General features: G+C 33.5%; 1 protein-coding gene across 1 annotated transcript; it reads left to right on the top strand.

The window, feature by feature from the left end:
* Positions 1-4,798: 4,798 nt before the first annotated feature.
* On the top strand, positions 4,799-23,178 carry LOC132743438 (recombining binding protein suppressor of hairless-like; the record flags this gene model as incomplete). Its single annotated transcript, XM_060731958.1, is given in 11 exon segments — positions 4,799-4,952; positions 10,380-10,749; positions 13,474-13,687; positions 16,609-16,635; positions 17,215-17,310; positions 18,179-18,344; positions 18,817-18,991; positions 20,089-20,226; positions 21,068-21,180; positions 21,427-21,567; positions 23,023-23,178. Coding segments are annotated over 11 exon segments (1,629 nt in total), but the record flags the coding sequence as incomplete, so codon positions are not given.
* Between the last annotated feature and the right edge of the window lie 426 nt (positions 23,179-23,604).

Here is a 23,604-nt window from a genome sequence, read left to right as displayed (position 1 = left end):
TTGGCTAAAAAGAATATTATAAAGAGAACAATAGAGTAGTCACATAAGTACTGTCTTGATAGAATGTCTGTCTGAAAACTTGTTCGGACTAGCCCTAAAAAATTACTGGAGCAATTTCATCCAAACTTTTACACCAAGTCTAGTTAAGCATATTGTCCATTATTATTTTCCAGTTCAATTATTTATGTCAGATTTATGGCCCTTTAATGATTTTATTTTTTAAAGTTTATCTGGACATCTCCTCTTATACAATTGTATCACAAATGCAATTTCATTGAAACTTTACAAGATTAATCTGTATCTCAAGTTCTTGCGCAAATTGCATGGGTTTCTGGTTGAACGATTTTTGGCCGAGTAAAAAATATGCCCTTGAATAAAAAAGGTATTTTTTGTGTGTTGCCAGAATGATACACAAAAGCTTGTCCGAACTTAACTTCTCAAAAACTACTGGTGCAATTTTATCTGAGCTGTATGTGAATAATCAGTACCAAGTCTAGTTGTGCATATCATTGGCTTTTTATGGTTCAGTGAATTTTGCATCAATACAAGTTTTCAGACATTTGTCAGAAGTTCGGGTTTTTCTCCTTATGAAAGCTGTCTTTTTCTGTAGAAAATAATATTAAATTCAGTGTTTTCAGGTTTTCTGGTATTTTTAACTTGCACCCATGATTTTGTCGGAGGTATGGCCCTTTAATTATTTTTATTTTATAAAGTTTGTCTAGACTACTCCATTTATACCACTAATGCAATTTCAGTGAATCTTTTCAGGATTGATTGGTAGGTCAAGTACTTTTGCATATTACACAGGTTTTCTACTTGAAGGGATTTTTGCCCAGTTATGGCCCTTGAATTGAATGGGTGTAAATAAAGTTTGTCCGGACTACTCCTCCTTAAACCTCTGATGCAATTTCAATGAAACTTTACAGGATTGATTGGTAGGTCAAGTACTTGTGTATGATACACAAGTTGTTCATGTGAATGATTTTTAGCTGAGTTATTGCCCTTGAATAAAAAAAGGTCTGTTTTGTGTTGCCAGCTACACAGAGGCTTGTCTGCACTACCCATGCAATTTAATTAAAACTTTAGGGGAATGATAAATACAATACTAGTTGTGCATCCCATCAACATTTTTACAGTTCATTGTTTTTGGCAGTTTTTGTCCTTTCATGATTTTAATTTTGAAATTTGTCCGGACTACCCCTGTTATACCATTATTGCAATTTCAATGAAACTTTACACGATTGATCAATAGCTCGAATTCTGGTGCATATAATTACACAGGTTTTTCGGTTGAATGATTTTTTTTCTGAGGTATGGCTATCATGAGGCGAAACATGTCATCACTGATGGCCCTTGTTTTTCAATTTTCAAATCAGCCTGTGGCTTTTTGAAGGGGAAAAATATGGCGTGATACATCAGAAAAGGGGAAAATCAAATTCCAACAGCTGAGAAAGGAATTTACCTGCACATTTCATAAAATTTTCAATTCAATTTAACATACATGGTACATAGCAGAGGCTTTCTAAAGGGACAGCTTTCTGTCTTCTAGCTGATATTTAGTCAGCTGCTGTTAAGTCATGGTTCTGGTGAAGAATGTGCACAGGGCATTTTTGGGGGAAATACCAGCATTTTTTAGGGGAAAATATACCTATTTTGGGCTTGGGGAAACAGCTTTTGTTCGGCTGTAAAATACAGAAAAAAAATCACTGTAAAGTAGCCAGGACATACAGGGAACAATTTGACTGTCCAATGACCCCTTATTACAACTGCCTAGTTGGGCATTATCAGACAGGCGACACATGTTATTATCATTAATTGCTCTTGTTTGAAGGAAAAGGCTACTCTTTGGCACATGGCAAAATATGATTTAGATAAAATTGTTAAAATGGCATATAAACCTAAGAAATGGATGAAATTTTAATTTTTGTAGAAACAGGGCAAACATGTGATTTATGATGTTGTATTTATTGAAAAAGCTTGTCACTTCAACAAAATAATGTAAGAAACAACTGTTGTGAATTTGGGTATTGAAAAAGGGATATTGTTTTAGGGATTTTAATATATTTCAAAATATAATAAGTGGACTACCAACTGTATATACTGAGATATTAATTGATCAAACTGCAGATACTGGTAGCAAAGATTTACACGTTTTGGTTCCAAACACAGCATCTATGTTCTTTCTTTAATAACACTGTAATTTGGCTTGTCCAAATAATCCTATGTCTTAGCCTATTTGATTTGGCGTGAACAATTTGACCCATTTCACATATTTTTTTTTACTTCCACTGTCAAACTATTGGAAAAGACAAAACCTGTCCAAAAATTATTATAATGGACTAATTATGGTCTAAAATGCAGGGTCTACTGTATATTTCAAAAATAAAAGTTTATGAAACATTAGCTTTATTATTTTTATGCCCCCACAAAGTGGGAGCATATAGCGTTGCACTTGTCCGTCCGTCAGTCCGTCCGTCCGTACGTCTGTCTGTCCGTAGGTCCCGAAATTTTGTGAACGCAACTCCTCTTAAACCGGATGGCAGATTTTGCTTAAACTTACAGGGATGAACAACCTTAATGTGTAGAAGGTAGTAAAGGAAGGAATTTTCGCTGCAACCAAATTTAACAGAACTATGGCCCTTTGTTGATTTTTTCACTATATACTATGTAAAAATTTTGTGAACACAACTCCTCTTAAACCGGATGGCAGATTTTGCTTAAACTTACAGGGATGAACAACCTTAATGTGTAGAAGGTAGTAAAGGAAGAAATATTCGCTGCAACCAAATTTAACAGAACTATGGCCCTTTGTTGATTTTTTCACTATATACTATGTAAAAATTTTGTGAACACAACTCCTCTAAAACCGGATGGCAGATTTTGCTTAAACTTACAGGGAAGAACAACCTTAATGTGTAGATGGTAGTAAAGGAAGGAATTTTTGCTGTGACCAAATTTAATAGAATTATGGCCCTTTGTTGATTTTTTCACTATATAACATATAGAAATTTTGTGAACTCAACTCCTCTTAAACCGGATGGCAGATTTTGCTTAAACTTCCAGGGATGAATAACCTTAGTGTGTAGAGGGTAGTTAAGGATGGAATTTTTGCTGCGACCAAATTTAACAGAATTATGGCCCTTTGTTGATTTTTAGTTTTCAACTTGTGGCACATGTAGTCCAAAAAATATTTGACCTAGAGTCATAAGATTGACAGAACAGTGGTGTGTGGGGGCATCCGTGTCCTATGGACACATTTCTAGTTATTTGTTAAATTGAAATTTATTTTATGTAACATTCTTGTTGTTGTATTATAAAATTAAAAATAATTTAATTATTGCAAAATAAAATAAAGTATTTAATTATTGACAAAAACCAGATTAAGATTCTTTCTTTTTTAAAGACCCTATCATAACATATTGATATGTATAAGTAGCAGTTACTTATATATTAAATAGTGAAATTACCAAACGCAAACCAAAACAGACAAAAAACTCAACTTTGTTATGAATTATTTAATAAGTAAACAAAATAGAAATAACTTAATGTCACCCTTTATGAATTCACTAGATTTATGATAATTTTTACCCGAATTGCAAAAAGAATGTTTTCGTGCAGTATTTAAGGGTCTTGACCTAGATTCGCAGCTCCCCGCTAGACGTCTGCACTTTGACCTAGATATCCTAGTGAATCCTGGTACCGTGGGAACACCTGCCAGCCAAATATGGAAATCACCAATCGTCTGTGTACATTATTGAAGGAGCACGTGTGCTAGGCTCTTACGTTTACCTCCACGTCAATTTTAATAATAAAATCTGGTTTGCACAACTGCTTTATGCTTTTACGTAAACTTTGTACAAATATAGTTTTAAAAGCCTTTTCAAATCGTTTTCAAATGGGAAATCAATATCCGACTCGTTCGCAGATGCAATTCGAAAGCTAAAAGCATGAACGTAATTACCGTGGGAGTGTAACGGAATAGCCTTTGACCATTGTTCACACGATGGGAGCCGCAACTGGATTTTTCCCACGGAGTAACTTACAAACAATGCTGGTTAAAATCGAAGTTTGGTGACATTTTAGAAAGTGATAGATTGTATTCTAAACGGATATGGTTTAATCGTGTCTCCCAGCGGATTAAGACGTAGTTACAATATTCTTCAACTTTTGTAACACGCTATTTTTAGTAACGACAAGTTTGTAGAACTTGCAAAATGAATGAACAGGTTTTCGTTTCGCAGGTAAAAATCTTCTTTGTGACGCGTCTGGTTCACATGAATTTCAAGTAATCTGTTAGACTGGTGTTATCTTAATGAGTGGCAAATATTTACACGAATGTTATAGCGAGCTTTATCAACTGTGTACATGTATGTAATTTTCTCGTCCCATGATAACTAGGTTACCGTCAGTAATTCAAGGATTAGTCGACCGTGAAATATTTTCCCACGGAAGAATGTATCAAAGACGGCCTTGTTTCAAAGGTCAAAAGAGCGAGAGATTTGCTTATTTAGTTACCAGTCTAATCGTCAAATTTCTCGTGAAATGTTTAGAACTTGCCCCAGTGAAATTGAGAGATAACGATTTTTTAAAAAGATTTATTTTGGGGAGAAGTTTTGATTCACATTCCTTTCACATGTTCAGTTGATGAATATATTTATTATATGATTTTGGATGTCTTTTATTTTTGAAATACTTAATTTAATAATTGTGTTTGATTTGAAATTAAATATATTTAATATAAATAAATTGGATTACTCAGCATTTTGTCGAAAGAAAAAAATGTATTATAACACATTGGTTTAATAATAATTACTGGAAAAGTGAATATTCAACATTTTTAATATGATTATGTTATCATATAGATATACTTATGTTATAAAGTTTATATAAAGCCGAACTAGTGAAATTACGTTTTGGAAATGCCGTCATCAGGGAAATGCTTTCTTGTGACAGTAAGATTATTTTAGCTACATTTCTTACATGTTATGTATACATTATTGGAATATCATACTTTATTGGGACTTGGTGGAACACATATTGCAGCACATGATGATGATTAGCCTGTCTTTATACCCAGGGTTGCCATAAAAAATTGTCTTAGACAGTCCATTTTCGAAATTTGAGGCAGTAATTTTGTTTTTTTTTTCACGTGCAGCTTTTACTAAGTTTTGAGGCGGCCTAAAATGAATTTGATATAGACATTTTGCCCTAGAGCTGCCTCCTAATAACAACCCTGCATGGCTTCCAGTAGTGGACATTTAGGAATCACTTACTTCTTGATTTTGGCTTGTTTGCTTTCAAAATGTAATGCTTTATGCATTCCTGCAAATTTTGAATTGTTTGTAGTTGTACAATTTTGTCTCAGGGATTCTTATTTGGTTAAATTTGGAAAAAAAACAACAACAAAGTTTGATTATGTTTAAATTGATTTAGTTTAATGTTGATTTGAACAGCCTCAGTATAATTATATTGCAGGGTTTTCATTATTAACAGATTCGCGTTCCATATCATTAGATATAGTACTGATCATTGATGGTTGTATTTTCAGCCTTGGCCAAATCGGCTGTTTTTATTGGCACATCTGTTGCCTCAGATAAAAATGAAAACCCTGTATTGCTTGTGGATAGAACCCATAACATGTACTTTCATAATCATAAATAGCACCTCTGAAGGGGCAAATTGTAAACATCGATAGCCATTGAGGTTTTTTTTCGCTTATTTTATAGCCAATACTTTTTGTCATATTCCCCAAATGAAAACAGTATATTATTTTCCCAATCCACAGGAAAAAGATCCCAATTGAAAGTTACAAAATAAAAATATTGAAAACAAATTCTAAAATCTTTGAAAATAAGGCCATCCATAAAAAATTGTTTGTTTGTAGTGCTCCGACCGACCCATGAAAATGGCCCCGACTCTAAAAATTTTTTACACCTTCGAGGATTTTTTTTTTTTATTATTGAGATCATTAAGTACCCATTCTGTTAAAAAGATCTTTCTCCAATAACTTTTCAGACAAATTTTGAACTGAGAAGTAGAAGAGTAAAAGAATTTTATTCCAAAACAAAACACAACATGAAATTAACTGCTAATAATAACAGCTCCTTCCATAGGCAAAAATAAAAAGTATTCCATAATAGACGACGCCGCTCACCGGCGTCGCCAATAAACGCACGCTTTTCTTCGATATTTTGCCAAACTTCGACCCCGAACATCGGCGATTTCACATTCGCCAGAAACCTTAAAATTTCGCAAAGGGCATAAAAATTCTCAGTTTCCAAGTCAAACATGTGAATGAATTGTTCTTTTGTTAATTATATAACATTAAATCTTATAAAAGTCGATCCCCTTTTGAAGATATTAGCTAAAATAATTGCCGATCGGATGAATCTCTTTCACACTGTGTGAAGCTGTACTCGATTTTCCTATTCATTCCACTAAATGCTGCATATATATACGTACACGGTACAGTTTATGGAAATGATGCCCTCTTCGAGATATTTTTACAAATATAAAGTTTTTGTCTGGGCATATTAAACCAGACTAAAATTCGATTTATTTTTTATATAAAAGTGAAAAAAAGATTGCCACTTTGTTATGTGAAAATGGACAGAAATGCCTCATGATTTTTTTTTACGTGAGTTGACATATCTAACTTGAATACAATTTGATTCTTTTTGGTATAAAAGTGAAAAAAAAGATTGCAACCTTGCTTCAAAGATAATATACATATATCAATGAATGTTAAAATGGATTACCCTCCGTAACCATAGGCCACCACTGTATACATACATTTTTACACAAAATAATACCAGAAAAACTTTATTGTTGACATAAATTAATTTAAATCATTTTGCCATTCATGACTGTCAGAAAATGAGGTTACACTAAAACTTGTTGAAAAAACAAGTAAATTGATAAAATTTTCGAGGGAAAATCGCTGGAAATTAATGGGTCTTTTCCCGATACTTTTAAATAAGTTCTACCTGTGTTTTCTTTATAAGAATGATAATTATTCATTAATTTTACCTTTTCCTAAATTGTAATTTAATAGCCATATTTTTTTAACCTTTGATGCAATATCATATCAACAAACTCCAGGCTCAAGGACCTGTTGATTACACACTATACATGTATACAGCAGGTGACGTAGATTTTTCTACATACTACACTGCCATATATGGTAAGAACACACGACTGTGTGACAGGTGTAACATACATAATGATCTATTATTATGCTGGCTAGTGAATGGAGTTAATTAACTGGGTTAAAACAGTATGGTTTGTTGGTTAAGTGGCAAGGTAATCTAAATTTTCAAGTGTACCCCTAAAATTTAACAAAAAACAAACAAACAAAAAAGAAAAAAAAATCAAACAAACAATAACAAAAAAATCAAAGCTAAAAAATTCTGCTGTTAGTCATTTAATTTCAAATAATTATATTCTAACCAGATTAATATTATTTGCAGGATAATTCCTTTTATTCAATAGTAATGAGAAATGGATTTGCTACACCCCTCCCCTCTTTGTGCATTTAGTATCTGACAAGTCAGGACCAGTAAATGAAATCTTAGGTGGTCATCAAAAGATTGTAATCATTGATTTTACAAACAAAACACCTATACTTGCAGTGTAAATTGCATTTTCAAATGACACTGAAATACTGGTATTGAGACTAATTCTGTTCTATTTTCTCAAAGGGCTAGATCTGTCAAGTAATCATATTGTACATATTTTTCTCAGACCACTTGTATTATTAAAGATATTGTCACCTTTTTCCAGACATTGTTAATGTCAGTAAATAAGGAACAAGTTCAATTATTTTGTTTAAAGATGAAACAGATGCAAAATAAACAACAACAAAAGTGTTACATTGTATGTCTGTTATCATTTGAAATATTAAACAAAGAAAATATCAACAGAAATACATTTGCCTACATATTTTAATTTGTCTAAATACAATGCACAGTTTATCATGGGAGGCTATATACTGTGTATTGCTATACTCAGCATGCTCCAATTTTGTAACAATTTCAAAAAAAAAAAAAAAAAAAAAAAATCCCCTACCTACCTACCCACCTCTTGAACATAGGGTCGGAGCACTACAAACAAACAATTTTTTAAGGATGGCCTAAGGGCTTTCTTCTCTGTTACAGTGCTTACATGTTTGAAGATGTCATCTAAGACATTGAAATGCATTAATTTAATCACTGCAAAATTTAAGCCATGCATTTTTTCCCCTATTTTTAACAAAACGTCGCTAAAATTCCCAAATTCATGGGTATGGGTCATGTTCCCAAAAGCCTGGAGAAAAACACCCCTGATTTCTCAGGGCTTACAGCCACCAAAGTACAGTGCTTTGATAATTTCTTTAATTGTTCCCCCTCTGCCTTGTCACTTGTCCACAGTTATGATTTAGATGATGTGCAAAAGTAGCAGGATCTAAAACGAACATTGTAAGTCATAATTTTAGTGAAGTGTTGACCCTACTCTGTAAATTATATTTATAATCAGTAGAAATTTCTAAATAATGAAATATTTTCTTTGTCATTCTTAGACTTTCATATGCAGGTAGTACCCCAGGCGCTTTTAGTGCATAGGCACAGATGCGCTTTAATCTCCGAATAAGAAAATCTGATGCGCTTACAATTCATAAAACACAGATATTTTTCTCTTGTCTAAATTGTAATCCCAATTACCAAGAATAAACAAGAAATCATACACTATAAGATTTCATACAGATATATTTACTTCAGATAGCTGCTAAACGTCGGCATGCTCTTGAAATTTTTCAACTTGCAGAAGAGGGTAACCCACACCCCACACCCATGTGTATCACAAAATGTAGCTAGCTTAAATAAAATCCTATGAATCTGGGATATTCATATTTGTCTGATGTGGAATATGGTATGTTAATGCTACAAAAAGTAAAAAAAAAAACAACATAATTATGCCCGCATGTTTTTGTGTATAAAGAAATTATAAAATTAATAATAAATACAATAAAATATTTAAACAAAAGAGAAGTACTTTCTGTTTTTCCAAATCAAAATAAATTTTGTATTTTTACTTACTTTTTTATGTGATCATTGATGTGAACAAAGTTTATCAAAAATATAATTTTTTTGTGTCGCCTTGAAAAGGTGACATATAGGGGTTACTCTCGTCGGCGGTGTCGGCGTCGGCGTCGTTGTCGGCGTCGGCGTCGTTGTCGGCGTCCCCTGAAGCTTGTCCGATGCATAACTTAGTCACTATAAGTCTGATTGACTTCAAACTTGGTATGCATGCTTCTTTCAATAACCCGAAGTGCAGTGCACAAGGACCGGTACTCTGCAGGTCTTATTTTTTGAGTTATTGCCCTTTGTTAATTTTCATACATTAATTTTGTCCGGGCCATTTCTCTTCAACTAAAAAAGCTATGGACTTGAAACTTCATAGGATGATAGATCTCATTAAGAAGAAATGCAGTGCACAAGAACCAGTACTCTGCACTTCCTAATTTTTGAGTTATTGCCCTTTGTTAATTTTCATACTTTATTTTTGTCCGGGCCATTTCTCCTAATGTATAAAAGCCATGGACTTGAAACTTCATAGGATGATAGGTCTCATTAAGAAGAAGTGCAGTGCACAAGAACTGGTACTCTGCATTTCTTCTTTTTTGAGTTATTGCCCTTTGTTTATTTTCATACTTAAATTTTGTCCGGGCCATTTCTCCTTAAGTATAAAAGCTATGGACTTGAAACTTCATAGGATGATACATCTCATTATTAAGAAGTGCAGTGCACAAGAATCGGTACTCTGCATTTCTTATTTTTTGAGTTATGGCCCTTGTTAAATTTCATACTTTATTTTTGTCCTGGTCATTTCTCCTCAAGTATGAAAGATATGGACTTGAAACATCATAGAATGATAGATGTTATTGATAAGAACTGCAGTGTACAGAAACTGCTGCTCTGCACTTATTTTTTTAGTAATTGCCCTTTGTTATTTTTCATATTTAATTTTTGTCCTGGCCATTTCCCCTAAACTACATTGTTCACAAGGCGACACATCCGACTCGCGGAGTTCTAGTTTATCTTATAGCATTCATTATGACACTTCAACTTCCCCTGTCGTTAAGTCGACCCATTTAACAAAAAAATGAGCCATGCCATGACAAAACCAACATTGTACATTTGCGACCAGCATGGACCCAGACCAGACTGCGCGGATGCCCAGGCTGGTCTGGATCCATGCTGGTCCCAAATGTACTATGTTAGTTTTGTCATTGCACAGCTCTTGAAATATCCTTAAATAAGCTAATCAAGTTTGACAAATTAATGACTGTACATCTAGTAGCTGGATTTTGATATTTTTATATCAAGTTTTTTCTTCCGCAGGCAAGTGGGTATGGTTACACTGTAGGGGCCAATTTAGACAGAAACAATGAGCAACTAATCTACTCACTGGGCAACAATCATGTAAACTCATCCCGCCCTTTTACAACTGAAGATCACACACAAAATGTCGGCCATTACTTCATGTCAGGAAGCCAGCACGGGTCCTACGACACCCAGCCCCGTGCCGAACAGCTGATTGCAACCACAAGCTCGCATCATACAATAAATGGGCACATGGCTCAGTCGAGTTATGATGACCCAGTTGATTTATCGAGCAGTAAACTGGTGAACGGTATGATCAAGGAGGAAAGGCCCCAGCATATGTTTGCCAGCCACAACGGGATCAGGGTCGGCATTCCTCAAGATCAAGGTGAGTACAGAAGTACACTTCTTTATAAAACATTGATATTCAAGTGTTTTTCGTTAATAGGCAACTATTTTCAAATATGTACTCAATGAACTGCAAGAATGAATGGTTTCAATTGATTCATTTCTGAATATGTTGGTATTTTATTTTAATTCAAATTTTGATAATTATGTAATTTTTTATTATTGTGTAATTGATCGAAAGTATTTTAAAGCCCTGTTTCAGCAAACAAACTAACAAAATTAATGGTCATAATGAAAAATTTGATGTTTTTCCTTGTTTCATGCGTTATCCTATTGTGAGTAAATGATAAAAAAGAAAAGTAAAGAAAGGAAAGAAAAAAATGTTTTTGAAAGGGAAAAAAAATTCAAGTTTGAAAAACAAGATAAGATTTCTTTAATATTTACAGTCATGCTGAGATGATTTTTGAAAGCAAAGTTAGAAATCAGCTCCGTTCAAGTGTTGATTTAATATGATGACCATTATATTTCTGCCGTTTTAAGCAAATAATACCATGGGAAAATATGTCCGTTGCGACATATGGCCGTACTTGTATCAATATTTCCTTTTACAATTGTAGCCTTCCGCTTGTAAGACGACCTCTTATCAAACTGAGACTGAAACAAGTTTTTCAAAAAACACTTAATAAGACATCGTCACTAGTTGGATGTAGAAAAAAAATAGTTCTTCAAGTGGTCGTAGTGTTATCACAATTGCTCATAAAACTTTGTGTTAAATTTTGACAATTGTTTCGATTGTTTTTCTTTGGGTGTTATTAAATCATGAATTTTAAGCTGACAGCATTTTAACTGCTCGTTTTCAAAGGAGTTATATCGAGGGAAAAAAATGAGAATCTATTGTCTTTAAAATGTTGTTACTTCTAAAAATAGCTCAAGTGTCACGTTGATGGGGTTTTAAAAAAAGGGATTTGAAAACAAAGGAATTATTTTCTTATCGTGGTTTTAAGTGGATTTCAAAATAGATTATCTTCGTTTTATCAATATTTAAGAGGATCTTCCTCTCGTTTTGTTTTAAATTTATGTTGAATTTTCATTGTTCATGTTGGGATGAACATTTTGTGTGTTTGTTAGTATCTATGGTAAATTTTGCCACTGTGATAAGATAGAAGTTGGAATAATGATGATCTTGGAACACACTGGTCGTGTAATTACATTCTAATTGTATCAATTAAATACTGTGTAATTTGTTTTGAACTCTGACTTTTTGCTATGAGAAAACTGGATTGAAATGAGCCGCGTCACGACAAAACCAACATAATGGGTTTGCAACCAGCATGGATCCAGGCCAGCCTGCACATCCGCGCAGTCTGATCAAGATCCATGCTGTTTGCTTACAAACTCTATAACAAGTAGAGAAACTGATAGCGAATAGCATGGATCCTGATCAGACTGCGCGGATGCTGGTTGCAAACCCATTATGTTGGTTTTGTCGTGACGCAGCTCAAATGGTTAAGTGTTTTATTTCTATACTATAAAATCGATGAAATACTTGGTCTTTCTATCAGTGAGAGGTCTTTCTATCAGTGAGATATAATCCATATCATGCGATTTGAGAACCAACAAGAAAAAAGAACTGAAGACAGATCTAAGGGAAGGGGGGTGGGGCAGGGATTAATTAATTGGATACTTATAATTGCTTATTGTTTCTTTAAGAACATTGAGTATTGACTGTACTGTATTGAACTTTAACTTTAATTTATTCTATCACTTAGAATTTTTTCTCTTTTTTTCACCTAAACAATTCAGATATGAATTTAGGTGAATTGAAGAAAATCTATGATTTATTAACATTTTTCAAATTTTAATAAGTGAAATAAAGAACAGAAAAGGAAGCTGTTGACTTGTTTTCTAATTTTAGTCTTCTCCAGATAAATGCTGATTTTCTTGAAAATTTTGAAATTGTATTTATAAGTTAAATTTTGTGAAGTGAACGAAGGAAGTAACTTAAACATTGCAAACCCACGTTAATTACCAAAAAGAGGTCAAAATATACATACATACCTCTTACTGGGTTAGTAACAGTAACGCAGTAGAACTATAGTGATTGATACTGTAAAATTAGTCATTAATCGCACATAACATATAAATAATTATGAAGATATTTAATCTTTTTACTTTTCTTAGGATCTTAATACATTTTTCTAAAGATTGAATTTCTTGAAATATTTTTGCTCATCTGGAGGTGTGCAGCGTTAAAAATAATCAATAAAGATTTTTTTCAGTGTGTGATTTTGCTTATTCCATTTTTTTTCTGGTATGATTTCGAAAGGGCATTAAAATATCCCTTTATAACGTATGAATTTAAATTTTTTGTCTTTAAGAAAATTAACATTTACTGGTATCTTGTTTATGTAATAAATCAATAATTTAGCCTGATGGAACTGATAATGATCAGCCATTGTCACAAGAATAGAGCTAGGCAAGCCAGCACATTTGTTCCCTCCAATCTGACCAGACTCAAAACCGTTGTCAAATTACCTTTTAAATTTTTACCTTGGTATTCTTAAAATAAATTGAAATTTTTTAAATAATTGGGATTTGAGAATATTTATTCATTATGTGCGTGTTTTAACCGTATTTCATCTACTAATCTGATGAACTACAATGTACGCAGGGTTTCATTTTGTGCAGAAGTCAAAAGTTAATTGATGTACTATAAATAAGTGTAAACAGAATGTCTAAAAACCATTTTATTATTATATTTTAGGTCTATTTGCAGATGGGAGTGGCCAGCCTCTAATTCCAGGATCGCTAACTCCGCCCAACAAGTTGAACGAGAGTATGGTTACCATGACAGCTCCCAATCATCTTGAACTTGGCACCCTCCCTTCATCAATACAGACTCCGCCTAGCCCACTTCCAACTCCGTCACCTCCTAATATGAGAACTCATACAGACATGAATGGCTTCGAATATAAAAGGTTAGATTCTTTCTTCATTCCATCCGAATCATTCATGAATTTCATGACTTTGCTAATTGATGTCTTATAAAGTGTGGGCATACCACATGTACATGTTATTTCAGTGTTTAGGTGCAGTAACCACAGGCAGCTGACTTATATCAGCTGATACATTTAGTTGACTGAAAACAAAGCTGTTACATTAAGAAAGCCTCTGCTGTGTGACCATGTATGTTAATTTGAATTGGAAATGAAAATTTTATAAAAATGTGGGGGTATTTATTCCATTCTCAGTTGTTGGAATTTGATTTCAGGATTTCTCCCCTTTTCAGAATTTATCATGCTATATTTTCCCCTTCACAAAGCCACAGGTTGGTTTGAACATTGGAGAGAAAAAAATCACTGCAAATATATTCAAATATCAGAATAATGATAAATTTATTATCTCAATATTCAGTTTACAATTCATTTCCATTCCTGCTAGAATTCATTGATAAAAATGTTCAAGCATTATACGCTATACGAATGTACATCCTTAATCTTACGGGAGCGAAGTTACAACAGTTTTGCCATATACCTTTGTCTTTATTGGAAAAGGAGATCAAAAGATTTTCTGCTTTTGCTAATCAATTTTATGCCATTGTGATTGGACATGGTGGGGATATTGTGAAAATTAGCATATTAAGATGTTTCGAGAGTACATGTTTAATGTACTGTGATAGCTGAGATGCACAATCGAGCAAAAATTGATTTGATATTAGGCATAGCCTTAAAGCCTACAAGTGCATTTTTAATGCTGTGCACTCAAAACTGGCTATATACACATGTAGTTAGCATTTTTTATTTGGTTAGTTAAGTAAGGAAATTGTTGTGTCTCTACAGGTCTCGGAGTCACAGGTTCGAGTCCTGGGCAGGGCACAATTCTGTTTTTGCTGTTGAATACTTAGTTACAATAGGGTTCTGTATAAAGTCCATTTTACTCCAAAGCTGATTCCAGTGATAAATTTGGAGTGACTGGAAATAATTTTGGAGAAATCAGATTTGTGCTTGGTACAAAATTCATATTGTGCTCTGTTAAATAATACAACATCTCTGAATAAAGCTTTCATATTCTTAGTTCAAACAATCATGCTATAGAAGGTCATTGGTTGCACTCTGATGCTCTGAAACTATGCACAGAGAGTCAACTAAGATCTTCTTTCACATGGAAAGCTAGAAAGTCTCTGTAAGATAAAAGTACCTGCTTTTGTCACCTCAATTACAGTTACGGGCCTTTAATGCTCTAAGGTTGTTAATCTGAAAAAGTGTCGCCCCCCTTTTTCACCTAATTTGAAGTTAATTCTACCAACCTTCAAAATACTCAAAAAGATTAATGATCTGAAAAAGTGCCCCCTATGTTTCCTCATTTTATCCCCTTAAAGGCTTAAACTTCATTGTATACTGAAATTAAACCTCATTTTGTACTGAAATGCTTTATTCATTTATGGGCTTTTAATACATTAAGGTTGTTGCTTGGAAAAATACCCTCTTTTGTCACCTGATTTTAAACTCAAATGCTTATTTCAGTTACAGGCCTTTACAAGCCTTTATAAAATACTCAAAGGTTACTGCTCTTTAAGTGCCCCTTGTCACCTCATTTTATGTAAATGCTAACATGCCTTATTACAGAGACATTTATCCTTGGTGAGTTTTTGTTTATTGATAATAAAGAAATGAGCCTTTTAATTTCCTGCCTTCATCTTGTCCTGATTTTGGTCAGAGAACATATTTACATAATTGACTGGGAAATTAAAATGAAGTCTTGGGGTATAAAAATCTACCTGGCCTGTCCATTTTCATCACTTTGGTTTTAATTGCCATGTGAGGTGTTTTCAATTAATTTTCAGACCAGTTATGTTTTGAGATCGAAGAGGAATTACATTTTACTTCTATTTGTTTAAAAGTGATGGAAAAGAGTGCAAAGGGATGAAAATTGATGAAAAGAGTTATTTTTATGAAAAGTGTTGTTTTATCCTAAGAAAATGATAAAAATTCTTGATGAAAATACTTTTTCTGGGGAAAAAATGAGATAATTATAGATAATGATTTTGTAGTTGATAATTAAGTGATAATTTCATAACTGAAGAGTTTCAGCAGATAATTGTGTTTTGTACTTTATCAGGTTCTATGATATTTGTAGTGACTGTTTTTTAGTGCGAAAATTTATTTAATTAACCATAAAATTAAACTAAAGAGTAAGTTTTGCGCAGAACAGTGTTGTGTTGATGAACTGATAGTATTTCTGAGGTACAGAGTTGCACAGGGCCAGTGACACTCTAGTAACTCTTATATATTTGACCTGTTTAAAGATAAATTTGTACCTTTGACTTGGCCTGCTTTTGAAATGAGTATATCATTGTAGAATTCAAACTTGGCAATATTTTGTAAATGTGTTGCTGATGCCAGTTTTATTAAGATATCCACTGCCTCAAAAGTTATAGTAATGGAAAGATATACAACTCTAGACCAGACGTCCTTTTATCAAGATTGTATCACTGATTTTGAAATGGACATGCTGTCAAATTACGATGCATACGAGACATGCAGTGGACGAAATGATAAAAGTAACGAACCGAATGCTGACAATTACGTCCCGATTGTTATGGAAAATAAAACGTACAGTAGCTGTAGATACGCTGCTTCCAATTTCCCTGGGTATGATATGTTTAAATAATTATAAAATGATATTCACCAATGGTTACAGAAAAGAAAAATAAACTGCAGCTGTAAATAAGCAGCTTCAAGTTTCCCTGGGTATGATAGTATAATTAATTTTAAAGTGATATTCGTCATCAATATTGCATCAAATTTTACAATAAATGTGATATACAGTTTATACCATTTATAACAATTCAGTTAATATAAAAAGGCTCTAAATTTGTAAATTTATTTTTGTATTTCAGTCAGTATCAAGACCAAAGATTAACCAGGTATGATTTTTCTTTAAATATTATTCAAACCTATTCATTTGTGTTGATGCTGACTTAGTCTATTGGACCAGTATATAGTTTGACTAATCTGTTTAAACTTTTGCCTCAGAAAAATTACATGCTTGATTTGTCTTTAGTTAATATAAATTGATTCTTTATTTCCTTAGTCTTGAATCTCAAATTTTGGAAAAAGGTTTTAAGTGCCTGCAGCTGAAATGGTAATTGAAGAAGACTTAAAGGGAAAGAAAAATATAATATATACAAAATGAAATTGATGTGCTTGGAACAGCAGATTTGTGAAAAAAATGGAATGGGCAAAGATGTTTTAACCTTTACCCTGCTGAAGACGAAAGTGATTAGTCTTTGCCACCAGTATAGAGCCAGGTCAGCCTGTCTGCACATCCTTGCAGTCTGACCAGGCTCTACACAGTTGTCTGACCAACTTGAAATTCTCATCTTGATATTCCCTGAAATTTGATAATGGACTGTTCCATAATGGAAATTGGAAAAGTCCATTTAAGAAATTCAGCAGGTTAAGGGATAATATTTTAATACATTATTGCTTTTATTTCTTTCCAGAGAAGCCATGAGGAAATATTTGAAGGATAGAGGAGACCAAATACTTGTTATTTTGCATGCAAAGGTGGCACAGAAATCTTACGGCAATGAAAAAAGGTAAAGTCATATATTAAAGCAAGTTTATAAGGCAGATGTGTGGTGGCATGGCCAAGTGGTTAACACATCAGACTAGTGATCTAAGGATTGCTAGCCATGTAGGTTCAAACCCCCATCAGGGGCAAGCCGTTGTTTCCTTGAGCAAAAAACTTTACACTCATTGCTTCTTGAATAATTTGTAACTATTGCCTAAAATACACTCGTATTTCTTAGCATTTGAAATGCTTCTTTTTAGCGCTTATTTTGCAAAAACATAATTTCATGTGGGTTGGTATGAATTACAAGTGGAATAAATAGAGGATATTGAATGAGTGTAGGTTTAATACTAAATTTATTGAACGAGTTGAATAAAATTATATTATGCGAGCCTCTGGCGAGCAAAATATTGTTTTATTGAACAAGTTCAATAAATTTAGTATTGAATCTACACGAATATAATATTCTATTTATCACATATATAAAATAAGAACGGTAAACTGTTAACAAGAGTCATTTCTATTTCACGCGCCTATAGTGTAACGCTTACATTAACGCGCTTTAACGCTATGTTTACGTCAAAGTGTTATTGCACTAGTGTAATATCGTCTAGTGTAATATCGATTTTATTAAATGGCTTTATTACACTCCTGTACCACGGTTTATGTGATAAAGGGATATAGTTAACTATTCAGAACAAAATATTTTGATAAATGTAATACACTAAAAGAATAATATATTTTGATAATTTTGTTACAGCCAATTTTTTCTGTCTGCCACTATGTTATATATGATATATTTTTGATATACCCCCCCCCCCCATATTTTTCTGTCCGCAACCATTTAATATTCTTCCGAATAATATATTTTGATATATTTTTTTTTCCGCCAGATTTTTCTGCCCGCCACCATGCATATATTTATTTGGGAACGGCTGGAAGCGGAAAAAGGAAGAGATGGAGAAAGGCGGGGCCACAGAACAAGAATCTACTGTGTGTGCTTTTATGGGGATAGGAAATTCAGACCAGGAAATGGTGCAGTTAAATATGGAAGGAAGGGTAGGTGTAATGTTAAAATATATAAGTTATGTTTTAGTGGTTTGAAACTTAGATTTGCTAAATGAAAAAAAAACAACTAATATTGCACTGGAAATAATTTTTCCGAGATAAATGTTCAATCTCATGTAGGTCTAGACCAATAACTTTTGTGCAAAATTTCTGATCATTCATTTTCTTTGGTGCTTCAAAAAAAACTTTCCTTATTGTAAAAATAAGCCAAAATTGTGATTGTAATGCTTTTAACTCAAATATCTTGCTAAGAAAATCACAAAAAATACCATTTTCAATTTATATAGATTATATATTTCTTGATTATCTATTGTATATCTTTCTGTTTAAAGTGCCTTAGCTGATCTCTGTAAGAAATAAAAATTTTATGTTTTTAGGCCTTTGAACCCAGAGTCGAGTTCCTTTAATTCTATTTCTACTCTGTATATACTTTTAACGAATCATTACTTTTTTCAAATTTCAGAATTATTGTGCGGCAAAGACACTTTATATATCTGATTCAGATAAAAGAAAACATTTTATGTTAAGTGTAAAAATGTTTTATGGAAGTGGACAAGACATTGGTGTATTTCATAGTAAAAGGATCAAAGTGATTTCTAAACCATCTAAGAAAAAACAGTCTTTGAAAAATGCGGATTGTAAGTATATGTTAACCTTTCTTAATGAAATGGACCAGTCCAGCTTTGAATTCAGAGCTGCCCATTATTATTTATTGGGGGTGGGGATTCAAGAGATGATGATATTAAAGATGAACAGATAACCAGAATAAAATCAGGTTATAGGGGAATGAATTAAAGCAGGTAACCAGAATAATTTATATGGACTTGTAACATAAAAATATCTATAAAGATTCCTCAAAAACTACAGTGCCGAAAGCTTAGATAATTTGCACCATGCACAACTATGTTGCCGGCAATGGAAGTTTTATATGAGCCTCGCCATGACAAAACCAACATAGTGCGTTTGCGACCAGCATGGATCCAGACCAGCCTGCGCATCCACTCAGTCTGATCAGGATCCATGCTGTTCCTTATTAGTTTCTCTACTTGTAATAGAGTTGGTAAGCGAAAAGCATGGATCCTGATCAGACTGAGCGGATGAGCAGGCTGGTCTGGATCCATGCTGGTTGCACACACACTATGTTGGTTTTGTCATGACGTGGCTCATATGACTTATATGACTTGACACATAAGTGACATTTAATAACATACAAGTGTTACTTCAGTGATAATTAGACTTAAGTCTCTATCACATCACAAACACGAAATTTTGTTTGTACGATTTGTAGAGAAACCTGTGCCGTAGAAAGGTCGCATGCAATTGCACAGTCAAGATTTGTTTATCTGTCATTTGGTTACGGCCAGCGGTAGCCGCAAGATGCTTGAGCGGCAAACCTGCGGTCCTCGCAAGACAATCCCAAAACATTTTTACACAAGAACCAATAGAAATTTTGAGTTTGCCGTACGATTGTCTTACGACAGTCTTGAGACTTCCAAAATTTGTCAAAATATCACAGAAATAATGTGCATGTTGAGAAATCAGTCTGCGACATTGCGGCAACCTTGCGACCTTAAAGAATTCCTATGAATGTCTTGCCGCTGCCGTGCAGAACACAACAATTTTGGTCAAAATTCGTTCATACGGCTGCCGTTGGGCTGATGTTATAGAGGCCTAAATAATGTATCAGTGATACTATATATCAGTGTTCGAGACTTAATGATATTTGTTATTTCAGTATGTATAGCATCAGGGACCAAAGTAGCTTTATTTAACAGATTACGATCACAGACTGTGAGTACACGCTATCTGCACGTGGAGGACGGCAACTTTCACGCTAGTTCTATACAATGGGGGGCTTTCACAATACATTTACGTAAGTATACCTCTATAAAGTCTGTTATAATAGTGCGATATTTATTGTAATGCAGAGGGTGTTGCTTTTAGTGGGATTTTTTTACCCACTTTTATGACCTATATTGTATCATGTTCCAAAGGGAAAAATAATTTTTTGTTTCTCCAATATCAAGAAAATCTCATTTTAAGTTGACATTTTGTAACATCTTAATGCACTGTGTTATTTGTATTTATGCATTCCAATTTTCAAAATGTGCTCATAACTTTATCTATACAAGTTAGATAGAAAAAGATGAACAAATATTTGATTTCTTTGTTTTATTTGATATAAGAACTACAGTACAACATATCTGGCTTAGATTCAAAATCTTATAAAATTGTAGTGATAAAGGTTGAAAAAAATATATACTTGTATATCAATACATAATTTTATGGTTTATTTTTCATGAAAATTTTAGTGTTACTTGTTGCATTTATAGGGTTCCTTTGAAAGAGCTCATTTCCGTGATTTTGAAAATTAAAGAAGAAAGAAATAATATATATATGTGGGTTAATAAACCAAAGTCTTTTTCAGACTAACTTGACTTTTGTTGGATGGGTCGGAAATATCAAACAATATTTTGTCTAAGGTGTAAGATAAAGTGCTCGCCAGTTGGTTTTTATTGCAAATAGAGAAACTGCTTTTGAACAAAATTTTCATCTTAGAAGAAAATTAACCTTTGAGAAATTTTTACTTAAAGGAATATTTGACTCCAAAATTTCAGAGATTTTCTTTACCTTAACGTAATGTTTTTAATAACTAAGAGCTTTATGAAATGCAGCCCCAGGTATGTGTTATATTATATGATTTGTTTGTACAGTTGATGATAATGAATCAGAAAGTGAAGAATTTACAGTAAGAGATGGTTACATACATTACGGGTCAACGGTCAAACTTGTATGTTCTGTTACTGGCATGGCTCTACCTCGACTTGTAAGTATTTCTTACTTTACATTCTTTAAAAAAAAAAATGAAAAAATAATACATAAAATTTTCATAGATCATTCAATACTCCGAAATGGCGATATAGTTATAATCTTGTAGCAGGTGTCCTCACGCCTCTGAGATAGTAGATGTAAAGGTGCAGGAATGTCACCATATGGTCCTTACAGAGTTTGGTATAGCACTTGAATCACAAGCAAAGGTACATTCATATTATGTTATTTTATTTCCTTGTAGGTGATACGTAAAGTAGATAAGCAGACTGCAGTGTTAGATGCAGACGACCCTGTTTCACAGCTTCATAAATGTGCCTTCTATTTGAAAGATACAGAAAGAATGTACCTCTGTCTTTCACAAGAGAGAATTATACAGTTCCAGGTAGGGTTGTTTTTTTTAAAGATAATTTTTGATAGTTTTGATGATTGTGCTTATATATATCATACCAGGGTGTCCGTTTTACCCTTGAAATGACTCTTTGGCCCTTCAAATTTCCAAAAGGCCTGATTTGACCCCCAGGATTTTAACTGGAGGGTCAAATTTTGTTAAAATCATGGGGATTTGGCCTTGTAGTCGGTAAAACTTAGTCAAAATTACCCTCAGGATTTCATGGCTAGTGAACAGCCTGTTAACCTTTATCATACGAGTATAAGGCTGATTTCTTGAGGTTTGTTCATACTTCTGTTTGGTTTTACCAATGTATGATAGTAGTCTATATGCATTAGTTGTATAATTATTCTGGATCACTTTTGTTCATGTAATGTATGATATGTTTTTGTATACTTTTTGCAAAGGATAATGTGTGAATTTAAGTCCACACTGTTATAAAACCAAACAAAAACCTGCGCTAAAAATGTACCCAAATTGCACAGGTATGCATATTAAAATGTACCTGTACTTTGTAATTCCCAAACCATAGCATTTCTTCATTGCCATTCATTTTTACAAGAAACTGGAAACAGTAAATTATTAAAGTTATTTAAGAAAAAAAACAAAAGAAAAAAACACACACACACACCAGAAAAACATACAACACAGCTAAATAAAATCAGTTTGAGGGTGCTATGCACAGGTGGTCATTGCTTTTGCTGAGGTCTTCAGCACAGGTAGTCTTTGAATTTTTAATAACTAAAAAAATGATTTGAATGGCACCTGAGGTCAGTGTAGCTGTTATGTCATAATATGACCTTGACAATGTTTGTCTTACAAAAAACCAAATTAAAGAAATGAAGCACAGTCAATGCTGAAAAGTTGACCTTTAGAACTTGATAGGGCAAATGTGACGTAAATCTATCAAAATATTTAGAATGGTACATTGTAAAAGTTAATGAATGTTTACCTTGATTTCTGGGGCGTCTGTGGCCGAGTGGTTAAGGTCGTTGACTTCAAACCACTTGCCCCTCACCACTATGGGTTCGATTCACGACAGGGACTTTAGATTCTGTCATGTGAGGAAGCTATCCAACTAGCTTACTGAATGTTGGTGGTTCTACTCAGGTGCCCGTTCGTGTGTACCTGAAAAATGCACGGAAGGGCACCTAAGGTCTTCCTATATTAGTAAATCTAGAACATCGCCATATGACCTATAATGTGTCGGTGTGACATAAAACCCAATTAAACAAACAAACAAACTACCTTGATTTCCAATGTGTAGCATAGATAAATTTGAAGTAGTTGTTAAATGCCATGACTCAGCAATTAGGGTAGCAATTGATTCGTTGGTGTTTTATTAAGACACATTTTGCTGTTAAATTCCATCTTTTCAAATATCAAAAGCATTCTATTTGTTTAAATGATATTTAATTTTCTTGCTGATTATGGTTTTTGTATTCACAGGCGACGCCATGTCCAAAAGAAGCCAACAAAGAGATGATCAATGATGGGGCATCGTGGACTATAATTAGTACGGACAAAGCTGAATATACGTTTTATGAGGGCATGGGGCCGGTCAAGGAACCAGTTACTCCTGTGCCAGTAGTTAATAGCTTACAGGTAGGTGATGACAAGTTGTTTTTCACTGTTAACATGCTGAATATTTTAAATGGACTTGTCCCACTTCCATTTTTGGGACTGTCCATTATCAATTTTAGGGATATCAATCTGAGTATTTAAAGTTTGTCAGTCAACAGTATAGAGCCTGGTCAGACTGCATGGGTGTGCAGGCTGGCCTGGCTCTATACTGGTGGCAAAGGCTTAACACTTTCGGTTCCAGCACATTAAGGGTAAAAAGCCTGTGCTCTTGCAATGCACTCCTGTAGAAAAGGATTTAGGTCTGCCAAATTGGTACATTTCTTGTTTAAATAAGTAAATTAAGGAGGAATGGGAGTGTAAGTAAAAGCCAAAAGTTTAAATTGACAATGGTAATTTTAGAATGACCTCTGTTACAAGACAAATTTGAATGAAATTACCTGTTGGTAT

The sequence above is a fragment of the Ruditapes philippinarum genome, unplaced genomic scaffold (genome assembly GCF_026571515.1).
Source record: "Ruditapes philippinarum isolate M1 unplaced genomic scaffold, ASM2657151v2 ctg1309_1_1_1_1, whole genome shotgun sequence".
NCBI lineage: Eukaryota > Metazoa > Mollusca > Bivalvia > Venerida > Veneridae > Ruditapes > Ruditapes philippinarum.
The sequence above is the reverse complement of the archived record's forward strand: the minus strand, read 5'-3'. Positions and strand labels throughout refer to the sequence as shown.